Source organism: Mobula hypostoma, chromosome 16 (genome assembly GCF_963921235.1).
Source record: "Mobula hypostoma chromosome 16, sMobHyp1.1, whole genome shotgun sequence".
Lineage (NCBI taxonomy): Eukaryota > Metazoa > Chordata > Chondrichthyes > Myliobatiformes > Myliobatidae > Mobula > Mobula hypostoma.
Window position 1 is genome coordinate 13,283,452 of NC_086112.1, and position 23,049 is coordinate 13,306,500.

Sequence of the window (23,049 nt, forward strand, 5' to 3'; positions counted from 1 at the left end):
AGCTATGTGATATAAGCTCAGTTTGCCGCAGTGGATAGCAGACGTGCCAGAGTATGTCGTGGTCGAGTGGTTGGACAGGAGGTCACAGCAGAGGTGCAAATTTCAAGGCAGTGCGATGGTATGAAACCTCGCAAGTGATGTTGTTTTACCCTGATTTCTTTTCTCACATACAGTACTGTGCAAAAGTCTTAGGCACATGTATCTATAGCTAGGGTGCATGCATATATATATATTTACAATTAGATTTGTGACTTGACCTTCATAATCCATGTAATTTAATTCATTTCTTTGTATTAAGCAAATTTACTTGCTTAACCTTATTGCAAACCTTCACTTTTTTCGGCGCAACAAGATTTAAAATCACATGATGCATCTGGTGACAAGACTGCCTGGTATGGTGCCTCCAATACACAGGAGGCTGCAGAGGATTGGACCCTCAGCCAGACGCAGATCCAGCAAGGGCACGACCCTCGCCACTATCAAGGACATCTTCACGAGGCAGTGCGCTGCAAGAAGGCAGCATCCATCACTACGTACCCTCACCGCCTAAAACATGCCCTCTACTCCTTACTACCATTGGGGGGGTGGGGTACAGGAGTCTAAAGACTCAATGACTTGGAAACAATCTGGAAAATGTGTAGCTTGGGTGCTTGACGGTTGGGATGAATTGAGATGGTTGGCTTGCAAGTAATTGCCAAGATGTGAGAACAATTCAACCCAGCCAACTTGAGAACTTTTTCTTCCTCTCTATCAGAATGGTCCATGAACACCACCACATTATTCCTTATATTCGCACTATTTTTGTAGTTTGTAGTAATTTTATGCCTTCACGTTGATTTTGAGCCCTCTGGACTGACCAGGAAGTGAAAGTCGCGTTTATTGTCACTGGACTTCATCTCCACACAGGTGCAATGAAAAACTTGACTGCAGCCACATGGCAGGCCATACCATCAAATCAACGGCATTCGCAAGGAAAGCAGGAACTATGCAGAATTTTTTAACAAGGAAACAAAATAGTCTACTTTGAATGATCAAATAAGAATATAAATGTTGCTTGCTTAAAGCAAGTTTCCCAAATACTCTTTGCGAGTTCCCCCGCAAATCATCTTCAGTTATGAAGGCAACTGCGCAAGTAGCACTAAGAATAGAATCAGGTTTATTATCCCCCAAGTTATATTCTGTTGTTTTACTGCAGAACATACGGCAGCACAAAGATATAACGTTACTACCAATTGCAAAAATAAACAAATAGTGCAATAAAATAGTGAGGAGGTCGCGTCCAGCAATTCCGAGAGGATGAACGCAGCGCGCCCTGCGCTATTCTGCTGGTAAATTGAGGGAAGCCGCTCGCATGGTTGAGGGCGCTGCTGCTAACTTTGTTGTGGCAGGGCACAGGCTGTCAGACGGTGCGGGAGGAAGGAGCAGTCATTTCAACAGCTGTTTCTTGACCCCGGCTGTCAGTCTTCCCAAGAATAAATTTCTGGAGTCTCCCATTACAGCCCTGTGGGGGATTAGATGAGGGTGCGAGCCCCGCAGCCTGCGGGGGCAGCGCCGGTAGCGGTGGCCTCCTGGCCGGCGGCCGCTCAGCGGCGCCCGGGGCTGGGTCTGCGGTGGGCGCCGTGGGCAGGGGGTGGTGGTGCATGCGGCTCGGTGCCGTGTTTACGGGGCCCGTTTCCCCTGCCGGGCGGCTGCACTTGCAGGGAGTCCTGCACAGACTCCAGTAATTCCCCGGCAGGGGCGACTTGAAACCGGCGGCGCTGAGTAACATTTGCTGTTGCAGCCGCCTCCCTCCCGCCGCCGCATTGCTACATACCCCGGAAGTGCGGGCTGCACTGCTCGCTGCCTCCCTCTCCTTCTGTACATGACCCTGGGTACGTGCCGTCTCTTCTCTCCGCCGCTCCGGCACTCACCCCCTTCCCTCTCCCTGCACACATTGCCAGTGAGGGTGGAGGGTGGGAGAGCATGGACTGGCGTGCTCTGTCGCAAACTGCTAGCTGCCCTACTCTTCTCCCTGTTAAACTTGTCACCGGGAGTTGGGGAGTACCGTCCGTTCATGTATTAATTGCAAAAAAAAAGACCCACACGCTAGTGAGGGGGAATAAACAAGACTTGATGAAGCGCTTCGGCCCAAAATGTCAACTGTTTATTCCCCTCCATAGATGCTGCCTGACCTGCTGAGTTCCTTCAGCATTTTGTGTGTGTGTGTGTTCCTCAGGATTTCCAGCGTCTGCAGAATCTCTATTGTTTATAGAGCAACAGACACACAAAATGTTTCAACTTGTGTTTATGATACGTTTTTGAAACTTTTTTTTCCGGTTATGCATCTTTTCCTCAGTTATACGAAGAGTTGTGTTTCTAATGTTGTTTGTCTCGCCTGACGTTCTGACTGATGGGTAGTTGAATTTGGATAAGCCTTTCCTGATCTATCGGTGTACACCTTAGGAGGTTTTAAATTCCAATGGGTTGGCTACTGTATGCTGCAAATGTGTCCTTGGTTGTTGAAAGCCATGAAGAAAATGATTTGGATTTGCACATGTAGGAGGTAGACCTACATTTACAATAATGATCGCACTGGTCTCTGTTTCATATGTGGAATGTGATATGGCTAAAGAGGTGTTAATGAATAGCATCCCTACACAAAATTAATGCTTTTGTCTTTTAAGTCACTTTCTGACATTGCGTGTTTATGAAGATGAGACCTTGTAAACCTTAACCCCCAGGGCAAAATGTTTGAGTTTTGTCTTGGTATATTCACGTGGGCTTGAGTTTTTTTTCCCGGCTTGGTCTTTGTTAAATGATGTTACATGTGTAGATAGTTATATGAATGTATTTTTACTACGTTTTGTAAAAGGAACATTTGCTGAAAATAAGAGATGTTAAGATCCACATGGAAATAAGATATAAGCATGATCATTTGTAAAGGTATGTGTGCAGAGACCCTCAGAGATTTATAGAGTGTGTGTGATGTGCTGGAAACAGTTCTCTGGTCCCTTTTTTAAAATGGAGTTGCTTGCTCTGCCTAATCAGGGGTTTGTTGGCATTTGGCTGCAGAGGGTGGAGAATGCAGGAGGTGTTTGTGAATGATGTATTTTTCTGTTCTGAATACATGGAGCACCAGCAGTTGGGAGAACCTTGGGGGGAGGGGTTGTAATAATAGTTGGTGGCATTGTCTGGTGATTGGTTAACAAGATGTGTATCTACTTCAGAAGTGGTGAAGAATTCAACAAGCTGCCCCTTTCATTGTCATTGGTAATACAATTTTCACATACACAGGCAAAAGTGAACCTGTTATAAACATCAATTTCTTTCACTTCTGGTAATTTTTTTTTCCTCTTCCGCTTCCCTCTTCAATTTCCCATTCTGGCTCCCTCCTCACCTGTCCATCACCTCCCTCGTGTCCCTCCTCCTCCCCTTTCTCTATATTTTGATAGAGGTGTAGAAGATAAGAGGTGGAAGATTGATACTGTGGGTATTCACAGACTTTTTGCCAAGGCGGAAATGGCTTATAGGAGGGGGCATAACTTTAAGGTGTTGGGAGATGTATAGGAGGATGTCAGAGGTATAGTTTCTTTTACACAGTGCGTGCACAGTATGCATCGCCAGGGTGGCGGGGAAGGCAGGTACATTAGGGGACGCGTAAGAAAGTTTTGGATAAACACATGGCTGATAGAAAAGTGGAGGGCTATGTGTGAGGGGAGGATTAGATTGATCTTAGAGTACTGTAGGTTAAAAGTTTGGCACAACATCGTTGGCCAAAGGGCCTATACTGTGCTATGTTCTAACGAGTGCACGGGGCAATGGATGGGGGTCAGCACAGAAAAGTACAATACAGGAATACCGAATTATACTATTTCCATCTGCATGTGGTCAATATCCCTCTACACCAGGGCTTCCCAATCTTTTTTAAGCCATCAACCAATACCATTGAGCAAGGACTATGGACCTCGGGTTGAGAGCCCCTGCCCTATACCCTGGTGAAGGGTCTTGGCCCAAAGTGTCAAAGTAAATTTATTTTCAAAATACGTATGTGTTGCCATGTTACCTTGATATTATTTATTTATTTTATAGGCATTCGCAGTTCCCTTCATAGCTGCTGCCGGACTTGTGGGACTCCTCCAGAATTTTCTGTCTGTTGCTCAGGATTTCCATCATCTGCAGAATCTCTTGTGTTTTGATAACTTTTCCTTAGTGACCTGACCAATGAATGCATGCATTCTGTACACCTTTTGCACTTGAGTTGGCACTTGTAGGTATACAAATCTGCAGCTCAAGATCCCTCTGTACAAGGGTCCTGTCATTTACTGTACATTTTCCTCTTGCAAGTGGTCTCCCATTAGTCAGGATTAAACTCCGTAATTAATCCCGAGAAACACTCAAATTTACAACCGAACTATATCCTGTTGTTTTCTGTCACAACCTTTCAATGACCAATTTTTGTATCGGCTGCAAATGGACTAATCGGACTACCTACATTTTCACCTATATGCAGTATGTTATAAATAGATCCCAGCACTAATCCTGGTGGATCACGTAGAACTCTCAGCAAGATTAACATCCCTCCATCTCTGTCCTTATAGCCAAGCTAACTTTGTATCCAATTTACCGACTCACTGTGGATGCCATGTCATAGAGACAGAGAGCATCACAGCATAGAAACAGACCCTTTGCCCCGTCTAGTCTGTGCCTAACTGTTATTCTGGCTGGTCCCATCGACCCAGAGCTGGACCATACCCTTCCATACTCCACCCATCCATGTACTTATCCAAACTTCTTATGTTTTGCAATGAAGCCTGCATCTACCACTTTCGCTGACAACTTGTTCCACACTTGCACCACCCACTGTGGAGAAGTTCCCATCAGGTTCTCCCTACATATTTCACCTTTCAGCCTTTGTCTATGACCTCCAGTTCTAATCTCACCCAACATCAGTGGAAATGTGACTTAAGCTTCTGCCTACTGTGAGGAGCCTTGTCAAATGTTCATGTAGACCACATCCATTGCCTTATCCTTAACAATAATCTTTGTCACTTCCTCAAAGAAAGATCTGTCAAATTTTAAATTTGAGATCCTGCAGATGCTGGAAATCTGGAGTAACACACAAAATGCTGGAGGAACTCAGCAGGTCAGACAGCATCTGAGCCAAAATAAATTTATTATCAAAAGGTATATGTTACCATATACTACCTTGAAATTCATTTTCTTGCAGGCATTTACAGGAAAATAAATTCAATAGCTGGTCAGTGGTGTAGTGACATCAGCATCAGACTTCGAGGTGGACGGTCCCAGGTTCAAATCTGACCGGCTTCTTGCATGCTTTCCATCCCCGCTGGGTTGAACGTTGAACCAGCAACTTGGCCTCGTTAAAAAAAAATAGTCAAATGCTACAGAAACAGCAAAAATGCTGTCCATTGCGCCACAAGGCGCGAAATGAAACCATAAAGAAATACTAAAGAACTTATTAAACAAGCTATACATAAATGAAGATTGACAAATGACCAAAGACACATTTTTCAAATAAAACAAAATGAATAATACTGGGGACATGAGTTTTGAGTCCTTGAAAATGAGTCTGTAGTTTGTAGGATCAGTTCAGAGTTGAAGTGAGTGAAGTTATCCACACAAGTTAGTGAGCCTGATGGTTAGGGGACATAATTGTTGGAGGGGAATAAACAGCTGGCATTTTGGGCCAAGTCTCTCCATCAGGATCACTCAGATTTGTCTGTTTAGGATTTCCACTGAGAGGCAGAGTGACCAACCTGTGGATTAAACTCCTGCTGGTCCTCCTCACTGGTTCTTTGGAAGTGGGCCAGGTCTGGGCAGACGGTTCTCACTGCCTCGTTACCTCTCTCCAGTAACACACTGTGATACAGTCTCGCACAGTTAAGAGGCAACTGAACTCAGCTGTGGATGGCAGAGGTTGGGCTGATGGAAGAGGATGTATGCCACTCGTTTTCGTGACCATCCACTGAGATCCTGTTGATTTAGTTTTGGCTGCCATGCTGCTTTCCTGCTTTTTTTCACACTATTCAGAGAGTACCAGTAGAATCTGGGTAGGTCCAACTGCTAAAGTCTTGTTGGAGAAAGGGTGGGGTAGTTACTTGGGAAATAAGATTGGCAGAAGGTTATACAAATATACTTTTTTAAAGCTTATTTTAAGTTATAAAAATTAGCGTCATTTGTCACATGTACATTGAAACAGTGAAATGCTTTGTTTTGCTTTAGTGACCAACACAGTCCAAGGATGATCTGGGCCTGCAAGCGTTGCCGTGCTTTTGGCACCAACGTAACATGCCCACAACTTGCCGTTTGTCTTTGGAACTTGAAACCAGAGCACCCTGAGGAAACCCATGTGGCCACAAGGAGAACATTCAAATTGCTCCCAGCCACCAGCAGGAATTGAACCAGGGGTCACAGCGCTGTAATCCATAACACTAACCGCTACTCTATCATGCCATTGTACGCTACCCTAGTTTTTTTTAATCCACACTCCTTGACTCTGTATTCCAGGGAGGAGGCTCAGAGGGTAACAGATCTGAAGTCTGGTAGGACACATCTGGGATGGAGAAAGGGTGGGGGTGTTATTTGGAAAATGAGACTAGCTGGAGGATTATATAAACATTTTTTGCTTCCCCACTATTTTTAAACTGTTCCCCACTGTCGCTCCTTGCTACTGCCCTGAATGGTATTTTGAACTTTGGGAATCTGGTTGTCTTTGTTATAATAATGGACAAACAAGAAAAAAAATATCTGAAATGGTATCATAAACATTATTATTCTAAATGCAATGGCCTGCGTTACCTTCCAGTGTCTACTTTTGTTACCACTTCAGCCTGTGTGCTTGCTCTTGGGCACTCAAAGACTCTGTGTGTGTGTGTGTGTGTGTGTGTGTGTGTGTGTGTGTGTGTGTGTGTGTGTGTGTGTGTGTGTGTCTTGTCCCCCTCCCCCTTTCCCCCTCTGTCATCTTTTATATTTTTAAGAGAGCTGTGGAGACTTGCAGAAAATCACTTGCAGATGTACAGCATTTTAAACGTCAGGAGAAATATTTGGGATTTGAATGACCTAATTGCTTTCTACACTGTACCGTAGAGTGGAGTTCACATTATTTTATGGGCATTCCATCATTGAGGTTTCCAGGATTATACTGATTGATCTTGCTGGCGACATTTATCGGTGTTCCTAATGGAAGACCGGAGATGACGCATCCATAGCAGTTTTCTTTGGTAGGAATGCTGCATTTGAAAAAGATTTTAAAGATTGGCTTTGTTTGTCACATGTACGTAGAAACATATAGTGAAATGCATTCTTTGCATCAAATCAGCAAGGGCTGTGCTGGATGTGCGTGTCACCATGCTTCTGGCCCACAGCTTACTACCCCCTAACCTGTGTATCTTTGAAATGTGGGAGGAAACTAGGGCACCTGGGGGAAACCCACACAGTAATGGGGAGAACGTACAGGCTGCTAATGAACAATGGCAGGAGTCGAACCCCAATCTTACAGCTGGCATTCCAAACCATTCTACTACAGTGCCCAACCATGCCACATTTGAAAATGTTTAGTACCAGTAACGTTAATAACCGATGCCTTTCACTGTATTTTCGATGTACACAGGAGAAATAAACTCTGATCTTGTTCTTAAAAGTGATCATAGCTGTTACATCCTGAGAAGTTTGCCTAAGTTTATTGTGTTGACTGCCAAGAATCTTGAGCTTGACCTGCTGGAAAGGTGCAGTTTGTTCTCGCTTTCTGGTTGGCTGTGAAGAAAATTTAACCTTCAGTGTATTAAGACCATCGTGAGCGAAATAATTTGGGTACAGAGTTAGGAATTCAACAAAACTGTGGTGCTTTTTATTTCAGAATCGGGTTTAATATCGCCAGCATTTGTCGTGAAGTTTGTTGTCTTTGCAGCAACAGTACAATGAAATGCATAATAGAAAAATACGTGTGTGTGTGTGTATTAAATAATCCCTTTGAAAGTACCCACTCAATGATATAAATATATGTAAAACCGTTGAGTGTGTGCCTTCAGGAGTCTGTACCTCCTTCCTGACTGTAGCAATGAGAACAAAGTATGTCCTGGGTGATGGGGGCGTCCTTTATGATGGATGCTGCCTTTTTGAGGCACTGCTCTGTGAGGACGTCCTGGATACTGCAGAGGTTAGTACCCATGATGGAGCTGACTGAGTTTACAACTTCGGCAGCTTATTTTGATCTTGTGCAGTACCCTGCCCCCCCCCACTCACTGCACCAGACGGTGATGCAGTTAGAATGCTCTCCACAGTACATCTGTAGAAACTTATATACAGAGGGTCTGGTCTTTATATATTTAAAAAAAAAATAGCTTCCTGCATTTGGGAACGTTTCTTTGGTCTGTTCTACTGAGAAATGTGGTGATGATAAGAAGCATAGATCGAGCGGACAGCCAGAGACTTTTCCTCCAGGGTGGAAATAGTTAATACTGGAGGACATAATTTGAAGTTGATTGGAGGAAAGTGTGTGGGGGTTGTTAAAGGGAGGTGTTTCACAGAGTGGTGGGTGTATGGAATGTGCTGCCAGGGGAGGTAACAGACAGGTGCTTTAGGAATATTTAAGAACCATTGAGACAGGCAAACGGATGATAAAAAAAAATGGAGGGCTATGTGGTGATAACATTCAAACAACAAAAGCAAGATTTTCTTTCATTTTAACAACTTTGCTTTCTCTGTTCAAGTTTAGTATACAAAGCCACCATTTTTTTACCCAATGATTTCCCCCCTCCACCCCCAACCACCCTCCTGTGCATGCCCATACCGGGGAACGTGAACATCCCAACTAACTGCTGACAGAGCCCAAGTGAGCAAACTCGCCACATGGAAGGGAAGAGGTAGCTTGATCTTAGAGTAGATTCAATGACTGGCACAGCATTGTGAGTCGAAGGGCCTGAGCTGAGCTGCATTACACTGTTTTATGATTTAATAATGTATGATGTCCTTCTAAAATGTGAATGAAAAGTAAGTTGATACTGTTACTGAATTAACAATATTCTATGAGCTAGAAAATTTGCCAGTCTGGGTGTGTCAGGTCTTTGGAGGAACCTAGCACTGTGTGTGTGTGTGTGTGTGTGTGTGTGTGTGTTAGTTACTCTGGATTTTTCGCACCTGCAGAACCTCTTGTGTTTACGAGTCGTTGGCATTTTATTCTGACTGGAAAATGCTTTTATTGGTGGGAATCAACATAAAGCAGTAAGCTAACTGAACTTGCCATTTGTTAGAGTATTTGGTTGTTTGCTGAAGTCTGCACCCGTCTCTGTCAACAGGTGCTGAAGAGCGTGTTGATGAATTGCCCATTTCTTCGTGGGTTGGAGTGCAGGTATGTCTTACTCGTAGCTCATCTTTAAATTACAGCGTGGACCAATGGCCCTTTGGCCTGTCGAGGCTATGCTGACTATGGTGCACCCCTACGTAGCCCCAGTTTCAAATTGGGACTCAAACTCTACCACAGATGAAAACCATACTCTGGTTCATTAAGAATAGGATTTGTGAAGACTTGAGTCACTTAATGACTGAGGATGCATAATGACATACTCTGTGGGCCACTTATTAGGTGCACCTGATTGTTAATGCAGATATCTAATCAGCCAATCATGTGGCAACTCAATGCATAAAAGCATGCAGACAGTCAAAAGGTCCAGTTGATGTTCAGACCAAACATCAGAATGGGGAAGAAATGTGATCTAAGTTATTTTCACCATGGAATGATTGTTGGTGCCAGGCAGGGTGGTTTGAGTATTACAGAAACTGTTGATTTCCTGGGATTTTCACGTAGAACAATCTCTAGGGTTTAGAGAATGAGTAGAGGTTCTGTGGGCGAAAACACCTTGTTAATGAGAGAGGTCAGAGGAGAATGGTCGGTCTGCTTCAAGTTGACAGGTGACAGAAACTCTACTAACCACACGTTACAACAGTGGTGTGCAGAAGAACGTTTCTGAACATACTACCCATCAAACCTTGAAGTGGGTGAACTACAGTAGCAAAAGGCCATGACCGCACACTCAGTAGCCATTTTATTAAGTACAGCAGGTGCACTGAGTGTACATGGAGTGAAAATATTCCTTTTAATGAAAATGAAGAAGTGCTTATTCTCTGCAATGAAGTCTTTTTCTTAGCAATTTGTTGTGGCGAGAGCAGGTTCCAGACTGCTTCATTTCCTCAGTGCTTTAATAATGCATCGTCTCAGGATTGAGGGGTCTGATACAAAACGCAATGGAATTGATTTGCTGTGTTTGGGAATGGTCTAAATAACATAGCTGGAGTAGTTGTGGAATCCCATTTGTTCTCAGTTTCTGTGGCAGCAGCTGATTTTTGTTAACTTGCAGAAATGCCAAAGCAAAACACCCAATTTGTTTAATGAAGGAACTAAATGGGTTCTGGGAATGAAAGGGTTAATGTGCAGTACTGCGCAAAAGTCCTCGACACACGTATATAGCTAGGTGCCTAAGACTTTAGCACAATACTTGGTCAACATGGTGTGGAGAGTTTGTAAATCTGGTGGGAGCAAAGGATGTTGGGAATGGCGAGGGTGGAGTGCTGTGGGACAGGTGGCAGAGGAGGAGTGCCAGGGGCGGGCAGTGGTGTGGGTGCAGACACACCCAGCCCTGAGACACCAGGCAATGTTGTTTGATTCCAAACAGCTGGTTAATTGGTAATTACGGAATGTCTCTCCAGTGCTTTCTGCTCCCTTCCCCTTTTCCCAACCATGATTCCCCTCTCCCTGACCCCTTCTATATGGGTTCACCACAGAGACCCATATCGGGTTTATCATCGTTCACATAGATCATAAAATTTGTTTCTTTTTGTGACAGCAGTACAGTGAAATATGTAAAATTATTACAGTGCTGTGCAAAACTCTTAAACACCCTACCTACGTATATATGAGCCTAAGACTTTTGCACTGTGCTCTGAGTACTGCACTGTTTGCTGGTTCTGGGCCTGTACCGTCTTAGAGTTCAGATGGGGGAGGGATCTCATTGAAAGGCTGAGAAAGAGTGGATGTTTCTGAGAGTCGGGTAGTCTAGGGCAAGAGGGAACAGCCTTAGAATATTAGGACATCCCTTTAGAACAGATGAGGAGGGACTTCTGAATCCAGAGGGAGGTGAATCTGTGGAATTAATCACCACAGGTATCTGTGGAGGCCAACTAATTCAGTAGATGTAAAGTGGACGTTGATAGGTTTGTGATTGGTTAGGGCATCAAAGACAACAGGGAGAATGGTGGAGCAGCCTCGACGGGCTGAATGGCCTAATTCTGCTCCTATGTCAGTGGTCTTAAATGATACAAGTTTCTCCCAGGTGTGACAGCAGCAAATTACTTTGGGTCAGACTTGAGCGTGAGACTTTTCTGGCGGAGTTACCAGCTTGGCTTCCTGCGATAATGTTTTCTCAGGTTCTTCACTTGCATCATCTCAATTAGTTATGAGATGAATTATTCTGAGAATAAATAAAAGTGATTTGCATTGTTCCATGGTACTTTTTACCCACCTGGAGGAGCAGATTCTTATATTTCCTATGTTCTGTGGATTTGCTAAGTATGCCCGCAGGAAAATGAATCTCGGGGGTTGTATGTGGTGACATTGATAATACAATTTACTTTGAACTTTGAATTTTCTTGAAACTGATTTCATTTGAGTAACAGTTCCACCACCAGCTCAAAGTATCTTCGCAAAGCAACACACAAAATGCTGGAGGAACTCAGCAGGTCAGGCACAAAGGGGAATAAACAGTCAACATTTCGGGCCGAGATCCTTCAGCACTGGAATCGAGGTGGGCAGATATCAAGTAATAGTGAGACCAGGTGAGGGGGAAGGTGGGCGTGTGTGAGAGAGGGTGAATGAAGTAAGAAGCTGGGGTTGTGAGTCTGGGTGATCACAAGATCAAAGAACCAGAGAGCAGCAAGGCCTGACTTGTTTTTCAGAAAATAGATAGCTAGAAATGTGCAGCATTCGTAAAAGAGAAGTATTATGCTATTACAGCAGCAGTGAACGGGTTTAATACCACTGCTGCCTGTAATGTGTGTTCTCCCTGTGACTGCGTGGGTTTCCTCCAGGTGCCCTGGTTTCCTCCCATGTTCCAAAGATGTACGGGTTAGGGTTAGTGAGTTGATTGCATGCTAAGTTGACGCCGGAAAAGGTTAACATAAGAGGAATACTTGATATTTCTGAGTATTTTTCCTATCGTGCTGGAGTCTAGGGCCAGAGGGCACAGCCTCAATAGAAGGATGTCCCTTTAGAACGGATACGAGGAGGAATTTCTTTATCCTGAGGGTGGTGAATCTGTGGAATTCATTGCCACAGACGGCTGTGGAAGCCAAGTCATTTGGTATATTTAAATGGAGGTTGATAGTTTCTTGATTAGCCAGGGTGTCAAAGTAGAATGGGATTGAGAGGGATAATAAATAGGCCATGATGGATTGGCGCAGTAGATGCGATGGCATAAATGGCCTAATTCTGCTCCTATGTTTTACAGTTTTCTGGACACTTGGGGGCTGCCCTCAGCGCATTCTTAGACTTGCATTAAGATAAAATAGTTTCTCAGTGACTTATTGATCCAAGTTATCTCCAATATCCCAGGGCTAGGTTAGCTTTTTAGAAAACAGGTTGCTGGAACTACTCAGCATGTCATTCAACATTTAAAGTTCAAAGTAAAATTTATTATCAGAGTACGTATATGTCACTAAGATTCTTTTTCCTGCAGACATACTCAGCAAATCTATAGAGCAGTAACTACAAACAGGATCAATGAACAATAAACAATGCAAATGCAAATATAAATAAATAGCAATGTGTAACAAGAGCATGAAATAACAAGATGGAGTCCTTAAGTGAGATCATTGCTTGTGGGGACACCAGAAATAGAATGAAGTGTAGTTATCCCCTTTTGTTCAAGAGCCTGATGGTTGAGGGGTAGAAACTGTTCTTGAACCTGGTGTTGCGAGTCCTGAGACTTCTATCCCTTCTACCCGATGTCAGCAGTGAGAAAAGAGCGTGGCCTAGGTGGTGAGGCTCCCTGCGGATGGATGCTACTTTTCTACGCAACGTTTCATGTAGATGTGCTCAATGGTTGAGTGGGTTTTTACCTGTGAAGTACTGGACCAAATCCACTACTTTTGGTAGGATTTTCTACTCAAAAGCATTGGTGTTTCTGTGCCAGGCTGTAATGCAGCCAGTCAGCACAATTTCCACCACGCCTCTATTGAGATTTGCAAAGGGTTTTGATGACATACTGAATCTGCGCAGAGTCCTGAGAAAGGAGAGGCACTGTCGTGCTTTCTTCACTATTATATTTATATGATGGGTCCAGGACAGGTCCTCTGAGATTGTAACATCCAGGAATTTAAAGTTACTGACCTTCTCCACCTCTGATCCTCTGATTACTGGCTCATGGACCTCTGGTTTCCCTCTGCTGAACCTCACAATCAGTTCCCTGGTCTTGAGTGAGAGAAATTTTCAACATTTCGGGTTAAGGCGCTGATCACCGTGTAAGCCTCTGGTTGAGAAGTAGGGAAGACTGGAGTTTGTCAAAGCACGGACACATTAACAGAGAAGGAAAAGAGTAGCAGTAACTTGGAGGAATTGCATGGGAGGGGGTGGTATGCAGCTGGACAATACTGAATGAAATCCTCACTTTTCCAGGTGGAACTGGCACGACAAAGCAAGCATTATTGACGCAGAATTTACAAAGCTACCTCATACACTCTGTGGCCACTTTATTAGGCACAGGAGTGGAACCTGGTGTGTAGCCCACTGACTTCAAAGTTCGAGGTGTCGTGCGTTCAGAGCTGCTCTCCTGCACATCGCTGCTGTAACTCATGGCTGCTTAAGTTACTGTCACCTTCCTGTCAGCTTGAGCCAGTCTGGCCATTCTCCCCTGATCGCTCACATTAACGGGGCTTTTTTTTTTCACCCACAGATCCGCCACTCTCTGGATGTTTTCTGTTTTTCTGCACCATTGTCTGGAGATTGTTGTGTGTGGAAAATCCCAGGATATTGGCAGTTTCTTAGATACTCAAACCACTCTGTTTGGCGCCAACAATCATTCCATGGTCAAAGTCACTCAGATCACATTTCTTCTCCATTCTGACGTTTGGTCTGAACAGCAACTGAACCTCTTGACCATGTCCAGATGCTTTTATGCATTGAATTGCTGCCACGTGATTGGCTGATTAGATATCTGCGTTAACGATCAGATGTACCTAATAAAGTGGCCACTGAGTGTAGATCTTGGGTATCACAGTTAAAAAAAAATTAATGCAAAACAAATAACATTTCCTCTTGCAAATTGTCTCTCGGTGCTGCAAATTTGATGTGTGGTGGTTCATTTTTATACCGACAGTAACATAAAGGAGCCCGCTCGGCATTCTAAATATTTGCTAAATGAACACTATTTAAGGAAGCACTAAAAGGTTGTGTTGACTGGTGTTTTCCTTGGACAGTAATGTTTCTGCTGGTATCTGTGCAAGTGTCATACACCAGCTGTTGTGTCGTTTCTTTCCATCCGACAGCCGCCTGGTCTGGTAGTTGATTGGCTGTCTACTATCAGTGAGATTAGCTGCTGCGTTGCCTCCCTTTTTGAATCAGTCAGCTGGTTCCAGCTTTTGTTAGTTTTTCATTAAATAGAGTTGGGTTTGGTCTCGTTCAGGCAGGGTTCTTGAATTAAAAAAGCTGAAAACAACTTTTAAGCTGGATAGTCAGAGGGCTTAGCAAATTCATATCTGATTGTGCAGGTAAAGCTGGAATAGAGATGTTTTAAAAAAAAATTGCAATGTAAATATATTATCAAAGTATGTGTATGTTACCATGGTAACATAGTGGTTAACGTGACGTTATTGTAGTTCAGGGCGTACCAGAGTTCAGAGTTCAATTCTGGCGCCGTCTTTAAGGAGTTTATACGTCCTCCCCATAAACTGCATGGATTTCCTCTGGGTGCTCTGGTTTTTTTTAAGATTATGAGGACACTCAGTCCTCGTTTATTGTCATTTAGAAACGCATGCATTAAAAAATGATACGATGTTCCTCCAGAATGATATCACAAAAAAAGCAGGAGAAACCAAGACTAAAACTAACAAAACCACATAGTTATAACATATAGTTACAACAATGCAAAGCAATACCATAATTTGATAAAGAGCAGACCGTGGGCACGGTAAAAAAAAAAGTCTCAAAGTCCCAATCGACTCATCATCTAACGCAGGCGGCAGAAGGGAGAAACTTTCCCTGCCGTGAATCTCCAAGTGCCGACAGCTTGCTGATGCATTGCAAGCACCCGACCACAGCCGACTCTGAGTCCGTCCGAAAACTTCAAGCCTCTGACCAGCCTCTCCGAGCACCATCCTCTGCCGAACGCTTTGACCCCGCCCCGGCCGCTGAGCAACAAGCAAAGCCGAGGGCTCGGGGCCTTCTTCGGAGATTCCGGACCACACAGCAGTAGCAGCAGCAGCGAAGCAGGCATTTCAGAGGTTTCTCCAGATGTTCCTCCATGCTCTCATGTCCGTCTCCATCAAATCAGGATTGTGCACGACACCCTACTTGACAAATAACAGATATCACCACCGGAGTGGCCGCTGCAAGCTGCGTCACGCCGCCATCTTCTCCCACATTCTAAAGGCGTACTGATTAGGAGGTTAATTAGTCATTGCAAATTGCCCTGTGAGTAGGCTTTGTTGCCAGGCAGTGTAGCTTGTTCTGCTAGAAGGGCCTCTTTCGAACTGTATCTCTAAATAAAAATAAAATTCAAACATACTACCTTGAGATTCATTTTCCAGCAGGCATTTACAGGAAATTACGTACAATAGAATTTGCAAAAAAATGAAAAAGATGAACAAAGCAACCAATGTGGAAGAAAGGGCAAACTGGGCAAATAAAAAATACTGAGAACATAAATTGTAGAATCGTTCTAAGTGAGTCCACAGGTTGTGGAATCAATTCAGAATTGTGGTGAGTGAAATTATCCACACTGCTTCAGGAGTCTGATGGTTGTAGAGCAGTAATATTCTGCTATGTATTTATGTGGTAAAGTGGCTCATCCATTTTGCTGTATGGACTAGAAATCCTTTTTTTTTTAAATTTAATTTTGATATTTACAGTAGGTCAGTTTTTGCCCACTTTCCAGTTGCCCTTGAGAAGGGGGAGGAAAGCCACAGTCTCGAACTGCAGCCCAGCGTGAGAATCAGTTTTACTATCTCTGACGTGTACAATAAGAAATTTGTTGTTTTGCAGCAGCAGTACAGAGGTATAAAATTACCATAAATTACAGAACCAATGGCGCAAAAAAAAGACTAACGTGGACCATTCAGAAAGCTGATACGGAGGGGAAGAAGCTGTTCCTGAATTATCGAGTGTGGGTGTTCCGGCTCCTGATGGCAGTAGTAGAGAAGAGGACATGTCCGAGATGGTGAGGGTCCTTCGTGGTGGATGCTGCCGTCGTGGACACTGCCTCCTGGAGATGTTCTCAGTGTTGGGGTGGCTTAAGCTGGCTGAGTCGCCTGTAGTCCTGTGCATTGAAGCCTCCATACCAGGTGCTGTTGCAGCCAGTCATTACACTCTGCAGCCTACTTGTATGGAAATTTGCAGGAGCCTTTGCTAATGATTCAAATCTCCTCAGACTCCTCTGGAAGTCGAGCTGCTGGTCTGCCTTGTTAGTGATCGCATAAATGCCTTTGGATCCAGGGTAGATGCAACAAGATGCTGACGCCCAGGAACTTAAAGCTGCTCACCCTTTTCCACTGCTGACTTCCTCGATGAGGACTGGCATACGTTCTCCCAACCTCCCTTCCTGAAATCCCATTCCTCGATCTTACTTGTGTTGCGAGTGAGGTTGTTGTTCCAACGCTACTTAGCCAGCTGATCTATTTCCCTAATTATCTTCCCAAGTTACTTGGAGGGGAAACTTCATGAGGTGATGTATCTGTATGTCTACTGCACAGTAAGATGTTTACAGCTTGTCCATTGGTTTCACCCCTTCAGTGATGTACGGTACCTCTCACCACCTCACCCCAAACCTTTCCCGCCTCTTTGTCTCCTTCCCAGTTTGACAAAGGGTTTTTAACATGAAAACGTTAACACCACCCAGGTGAGCAGTTTCAAGTTCCTGGTGTCAACATCTCTGACTATCTATTCTGGGACCAAAACATTGGTGCAATTACAAAGAAGGCACGATGGTGGTTGTGTTTCATGAGGAGATTTGGAATGTCACCTGAGATTCTAGCAAATTTCTGCAGATGTACTGTAGAGAGCACTCTGGCTGGTTGAATCACAGTCTGGTATGGAGAGACCACAGCTACGGGTCAGAAAAAGCCGCAGAAAGCTGTAAACTCAGTCAGATCCATCATGGGCACTGGTCTCCCCAGCATCCCGGACACCTGTAAAAGGGGAGACCTCAAAAAGATGGCATCCATCATTAAGGACCCCCATCTGCCAGAACATGCTCGCTTCTCATTATTACCATCAAGGAGGTAGAACAGGAGCCTGAAGACGCACACTCAATGATTCAAGAACAGCTTCTTCCCCCCACTTCCCCCACCGTTAAATTTCTGAATGGGCAATGAGTCCATGAACACCACCTCACTATTTTTCCTCTTTTTGTAATACTTATTTAATTACATTTTTAAATATTTACTTATTATTTGTAGTTTTGTTATGATATATTACAATGTTTGCTGTTGCAAAACACCAAATTTCATAACATACAGTACTGTGCAAAACTTTTTGGCACGTATATATGGTGCCTGATGCTTTTGTGCAGTACTGTTTTTGTCAACGTGGAGCGGAGAGTGAGTTTGTAAATCTGTCGAGAGCAAAGGATGTTGGGAATGGCAAGAATGGAGTTCCGCAGGAGAGGTGTGGGACAGGTGGCAGTGAAGCAGTGCTACGCAAAAGCTGTGGGACAGGTACAGGTACAGGCCACGAGCAGCCCCGAGACACCTGGCAGGGTTATTTGATACCAGACAACTGGTTTATTGATCTTTACAGAATGTCTCCATGGTGCTTCCTCCCACCTCTCTCCCTTCCCCTTTTCCCAACCATGTTTCCCCTCTTCTTGCCCCCTTCCCACCCTCAGTCCACAATAGAGGTCCGTATCAGAATCAGGTTTATCCTCACTCACAAACTGTATGTCGTGATTTTTTTTTTGCAGCAGTACTGTGCAATACATAAAATTGAACAGTACCGTAGTAAAAGTTTTAAGCACCCTAATTATATATGTGCCTTAGATGTTTGCACAGTACGATATGTCAATATTAAATCTGATTCTGAACTCTTTCGCCTCCAACAGAGGACTTTCTGTTTAATTTAAGATATCTAGGTTGTGCGTGGCCAAGTGGTTAAGACGTTCGTCTAGTGATCTGAAGGTTGCTAGTTCAAGCCTTGGCTGAGGCAGCATGTTGTGTCCTTGAGCAAGGCACTTAACCACACATTGCTCTGCGACGACACTGCTGCCAAGCTGTATGGGTCCTAATGCCCTTCCCTTGGACAACATCGGTGGTGTGGAGAGGAGAGACTTGCAGCATGGGCAACTGCCGGTCTTCCATACAACCTTGCCCAGGCCTGCGCCCTGGAAACCTTCCAAGGCGCAAATCCATGGTCTCATGAGACTAACGGATGCCTATAAAGGTTGCAATTCTTTAAGTTACTAGCAAACGAAAGGCTCTTGAAAGTGCAGTGTAATTTCTTTGTTTCATTGTGACTTGTACAAGAGGGACGAGTTGCAACTAACTGGAAGGGAACCAATTTCCTGGCCAGAAGGTTCTCTAGTGCTACATGGGAGGGTTAAAACTCATTTGGCTGGAGGATGTGAACCACAGCACCAGGTCAGAAAGTGGGGGGATGGAGAGGAAAGTAGATGTTAGGGCCAGTAAAAACAGGCAGGAGCAATGTAATGGATACAATGGGACAGATAGTTTGAAGTGTGTGTATTTTATTTTGGGTAAAGGTGATAAACTTGGAGCATGGATCAGTACGTGGAACTATGATGTTGTGGCCAATACAGAGATTTAGTTTAGAGAGAGGGACAGGAATGGGTGCTTAATATCCCAACGTTTTGATGTTTTAGAAAAGATAGAGGGGGGTAGAAAAGGTGGGGGAGTTATACAACTATTCAGGGACAATATCACAGCTGCACTTGGAGAGTACATAATGGAGGGCTTGCCCACTGAGTCTATATGGGTAGAGCTCAAAAATAGGAAGGGTGTAATCACTCTGACGGAATTGTACTATGGATGTCCCAATTACTACTAGGACACTGAGGAACAGGTATACAGGCAGATTAAGGAAAGGTGTTAAAACAATAGGGTTGTTGTCATGGGTGCCTTCTGATTGCAAGATAGGAGGATTTGTTGGACATATCCAGGAGTGTTTCTTAATTCAATATGTAGATAGTCCCACAGGAGGAGGGACTGTACTGGACCTGGTGTTGGCTATTGAGCCTGGCCAGATCACCGACCTTCCAACGGGTGAACAGTGACCACAACTCCTGAAGTTTTAAGATATCTATCGATAAGTATGGACTCTGCAGGAGAGTATTAAATTGGAGCAGGATAAGATGCAAGAGCATGAGGCAGAACCTGGGGAGAGTTAATTGGGAACAGCTATTTTTGGACAAGTCCACATCTGACATGTGGAGGGTGTTTAAAGAACAACTGCAGAGTGCAGGACAGGCATGTTTCAGTCAGAAGGAAGGACAAGGATAGTAAGGTGAGAGAACCTTGGATATTGACAGACATGATGAACTTAGTCCAGAAGAAAAAGGAAAAGTATGTAAAGATTAGGAAGCTAGAATCAAATAAAGCCCTTGACGATTATTAAGAAGCTAGAAAAGAACTCGAGAAGGGGATTAGAAAAGCCAGGAGGGGCCATGAAAAGTCCTTGGCAAGTACGATTGAAGAGAATCCCAAAGCATTCTATACATACATCAAGAGCAAGAGGGTAACTAGGGAGAGGCTAGGACCACTCATGGATAAAGGGGAGAACATTTGCTGGATGTGGGGGATGTGAGTCAGGCTGAGAACTTTACATCATTATTCACCAAGGAGAAGGAATTGGAGGATCGGGAGATCAGTGCTGGGTGTATTGATATGCTTCAAGGTAAAGGAGGAGGTTGCATTGGGTCTCTTAAAGAGCATTAAGGTGGATAAGTTGGGATGTACCCCAGGTTATTGAGGGAGGCAAGGGAAGAGATTGCTGGGGCTGTGAACAATATCTTCATATCCTCTCCAGCCACAGGTGAGGTCCCAGAGGACTGGAGGGATTGGAGTGTAGCTAATGTTGTTCCATTTTTAAAGAAGGAAACCAGAGGTAATCCTAGAAACTCTGGACTGGCAAGTCTCCCATCAGTGGTAGGCAAATTACTGGAGAGAATTCATGGGGATAAGATTTATGAGCACTTGTAAAACCTGGCCCAGTTAGGAAGGGCCAGCATGGCTTTGTGCAGGGCAAGTTGTGTCTTACTAACTTGATAGTTTTTGTGATGAGGGTGATTGATTAAGGTAGAGCTGTGGATGTTGTCTACATGGATTTTGGTAAGGTGTTTGACAAGGCTCCTCATGGGAGGTTCATTCAGAAGATTAAGATGCATAGGATCCATGGTGAATTGGCCGTTTGACTTCAGAACTGGCTTGCCCATAGAAGAGAGAGTGGTGGTTGAAGAGACCTTTCCTAGGTGGAGGTCTGTGATTAGTGGTGTTCTGCAGGGACCTGTACTGGAACCTCCTGTTGTCTGTGATGTATATACGTGACCTGGATGAAAACATACCATAGACGGGTGGGTTAGTACGTTTGCAGATGATATGAAGATTGGTGATGTTGTGGATAGCGTAGAAGACCGGCAAAGAGTGTAATGGGGTATACAGTACATCAGTTGCATATATGGGCAGAGAAATATCAGATGGAGTTTAACCCGACCAGTTGTGAAATGCAGCACTTCGGTAGGTCAAAAGCAAAGAGACAGTGCACTATTAAGGGTAAGACCCTCAACCATGCTGAGGAGCAGTGGGATCTTGGGGTCCAACTTCATAACTCCCCGAAAGCAGTTACAGGTTGATCGGGTGGTTATGAAGGCACATGGCATGCGTGCCTTTATTGGTCGAAGCACTGAGATCAAAAGTCAACGTTATGTTGTAGATTTATAAAGCTCTAGTTAGGCCACACTGGAGAATTGCATATAGTTCAGATCACCTTATTGTAGGGAGGACGTTGAGGCTTTGGAGAGGGTGCAGAAGAGGTTTACCAGGATGCTGCCTGTATTAGAGGGCTTGTGCTATAACAAGAAGTTGGGCAAACTAGTTTTTTTTTCTGCAGCAGCTGTGGAGAGATCTGATAGATGTTTATAAGACTAAATAAAGGCATCCGTTAGTCTTGCGAGACCATGGATCTGCACCTGAAAAGTCTTCACTCTCCAGGGTGCAGGCCTGGGCAAGGTTGTATGGAAGACCGGCAGTTGCCCATGCTGCAAGTCTCCCCTCTCCACGACACCGAAGTTGTCCAAGGGAAGGGCATTAGGACCCATACAGCTTGGCACCAGTGTTGTCGCAGAGCAATGTGTGGTTAAGTGCCTTGCTCAAGGACACAACACATTCCTTTGGCTGGGGCTCGAACTCACGACCTTCAGGTCACTAGTTGAATGTCTTAACCACTTGGCCACGTGCCCACACTTTATAAGACTATGTGAAGCATAAATGGGGTAGACAGACAGTATTTGTTTCCAAGGGTTGAAATGTCTAATACCAGAGGTCATGCAGTTAAGATCAGAGGGGGTAAATTCAAGGGAGATTAGAGGGGGTACATTCAAAGGCGGTATGGGGGCAAGGTATTTACAGAGTGGTTTATGCCTGGGGTGGTAGTAGAGGGAGAAATATTGGAGACCTTCAAGAGGCATTTGGATAGCCCAATGAATGTGAGAAAAATGGAAGGATATGGGCATTGTGTAGGCAGAAGAGATGAGTTTAGTTAGCCATTTGATTACTAATTTAATTGGTTTGCATAACATTGTGGGCTGAAGGGCCTGTTCTCTTGTTCTGTGTTAAATTCCAAAGGCGTGGGGGTTAGGGTTAGTAACTTGGGGATATACTATGTTGGAAACATGGTGATACTTATGGACTGCCCCCAGCACATCCTCAGTCTGTGTTGGTGGTTGACACAATATCCATTTTTTCTCTGTTTTGATGCCCCTGTGACAAATAAAGCTAATCACTCTAATCTTTCTTTCTTCTAAACTTTTTTCTGCTTTCATTGTGACCCTCCAGAGGAGACTTTAACCTGCTTGTTGCTAGGGAAACCAAGACATACTCAAACAATGCAGAGACTAAATTCCTGGAATGTACACAAGATGCCTTTCGAGATAAGTTGGTTGAGGAAACAATTTAACAAGATCTACTCCTCTGAAACAAGCAAGGTTTCATTATAAAGTTTAATTGTGAGGATAGAAGGTTACATTCGTACTCTACAAGTTGCATAGAAGTCAAAGACTAAGAGGCAGGTTGGCTGTGGTGGATTGGAGAACTACATTGGAAAGCCATGGATTAGCAATTAAAGTGGTAATAAATGACTTGTAACAACCATTAAATCCTTTCAGGCCCAGGGAAAGGGAATTGAATCTATGGGAATTATAAGAAGTATATACATATGTATGTATATATTTTTTTTAAAAAGCTGTTGCTAAGATGTTGAGTGTGTGTCTGTAGGCTCTTGTACCTCCTCTCTATGGTGCCAGTGAGATCTGATGATAGTCCTGGGCAGTGGGGGTCCTTCGTGATGGATGCTTTTTTTGAGGCACGGTTTTTTTGAAGATGCCCTTGATGCTGGGGAGACGAACGACGCTAGTCGAGGGAGGTAGAGTTTACAACCTTCTACGGCTGGGAGTTGATGAGCCGAACTAAAAACCAAACCTACTGGAAGCACTCAGCAGGTTGGGAACCCTCTGTGGAAAGAGAAGCAGCTATCTCCGTCAGTTCACAGTAGGTTAAGGTCCCCTCTGAAGGGTCAGAATAAACATAGATCTCGATATTAATCGTCCCTTCTCTTGTAACTCT

At 44.1% G+C, this 23,049-nt stretch overlaps 1 protein-coding gene across 3 annotated transcripts in view; it reads left to right on the top strand.

Annotated features, from left to right (window-relative positions):
- Window positions 1–1,659: 1,659 nt before the first annotated feature.
- Window positions 1,660–23,049, top strand: part of atg10 (ATG10 autophagy related 10 homolog (S. cerevisiae)) — a 233,628-nt gene continuing 212,238 nt past the window's right edge. For 2 of the 3 annotated variants that reach the window (XM_063068552.1, XM_063068551.1), the window contains exons 1-2: window positions 1,660–1,871; window positions 9,294–9,346. In XM_063068552.1, the coding sequence (XP_062924622.1) occupies window positions 1,862–1,871; window positions 9,294–9,346 (63 nt within the window). In that variant the 5' untranslated portion in view covers window positions 1,660–1,861. The remainder of the gene's footprint in view (window positions 1,872–9,293; window positions 9,347–23,049) is intronic. The other variant, XM_063068553.1, reaches the window with a different exon arrangement.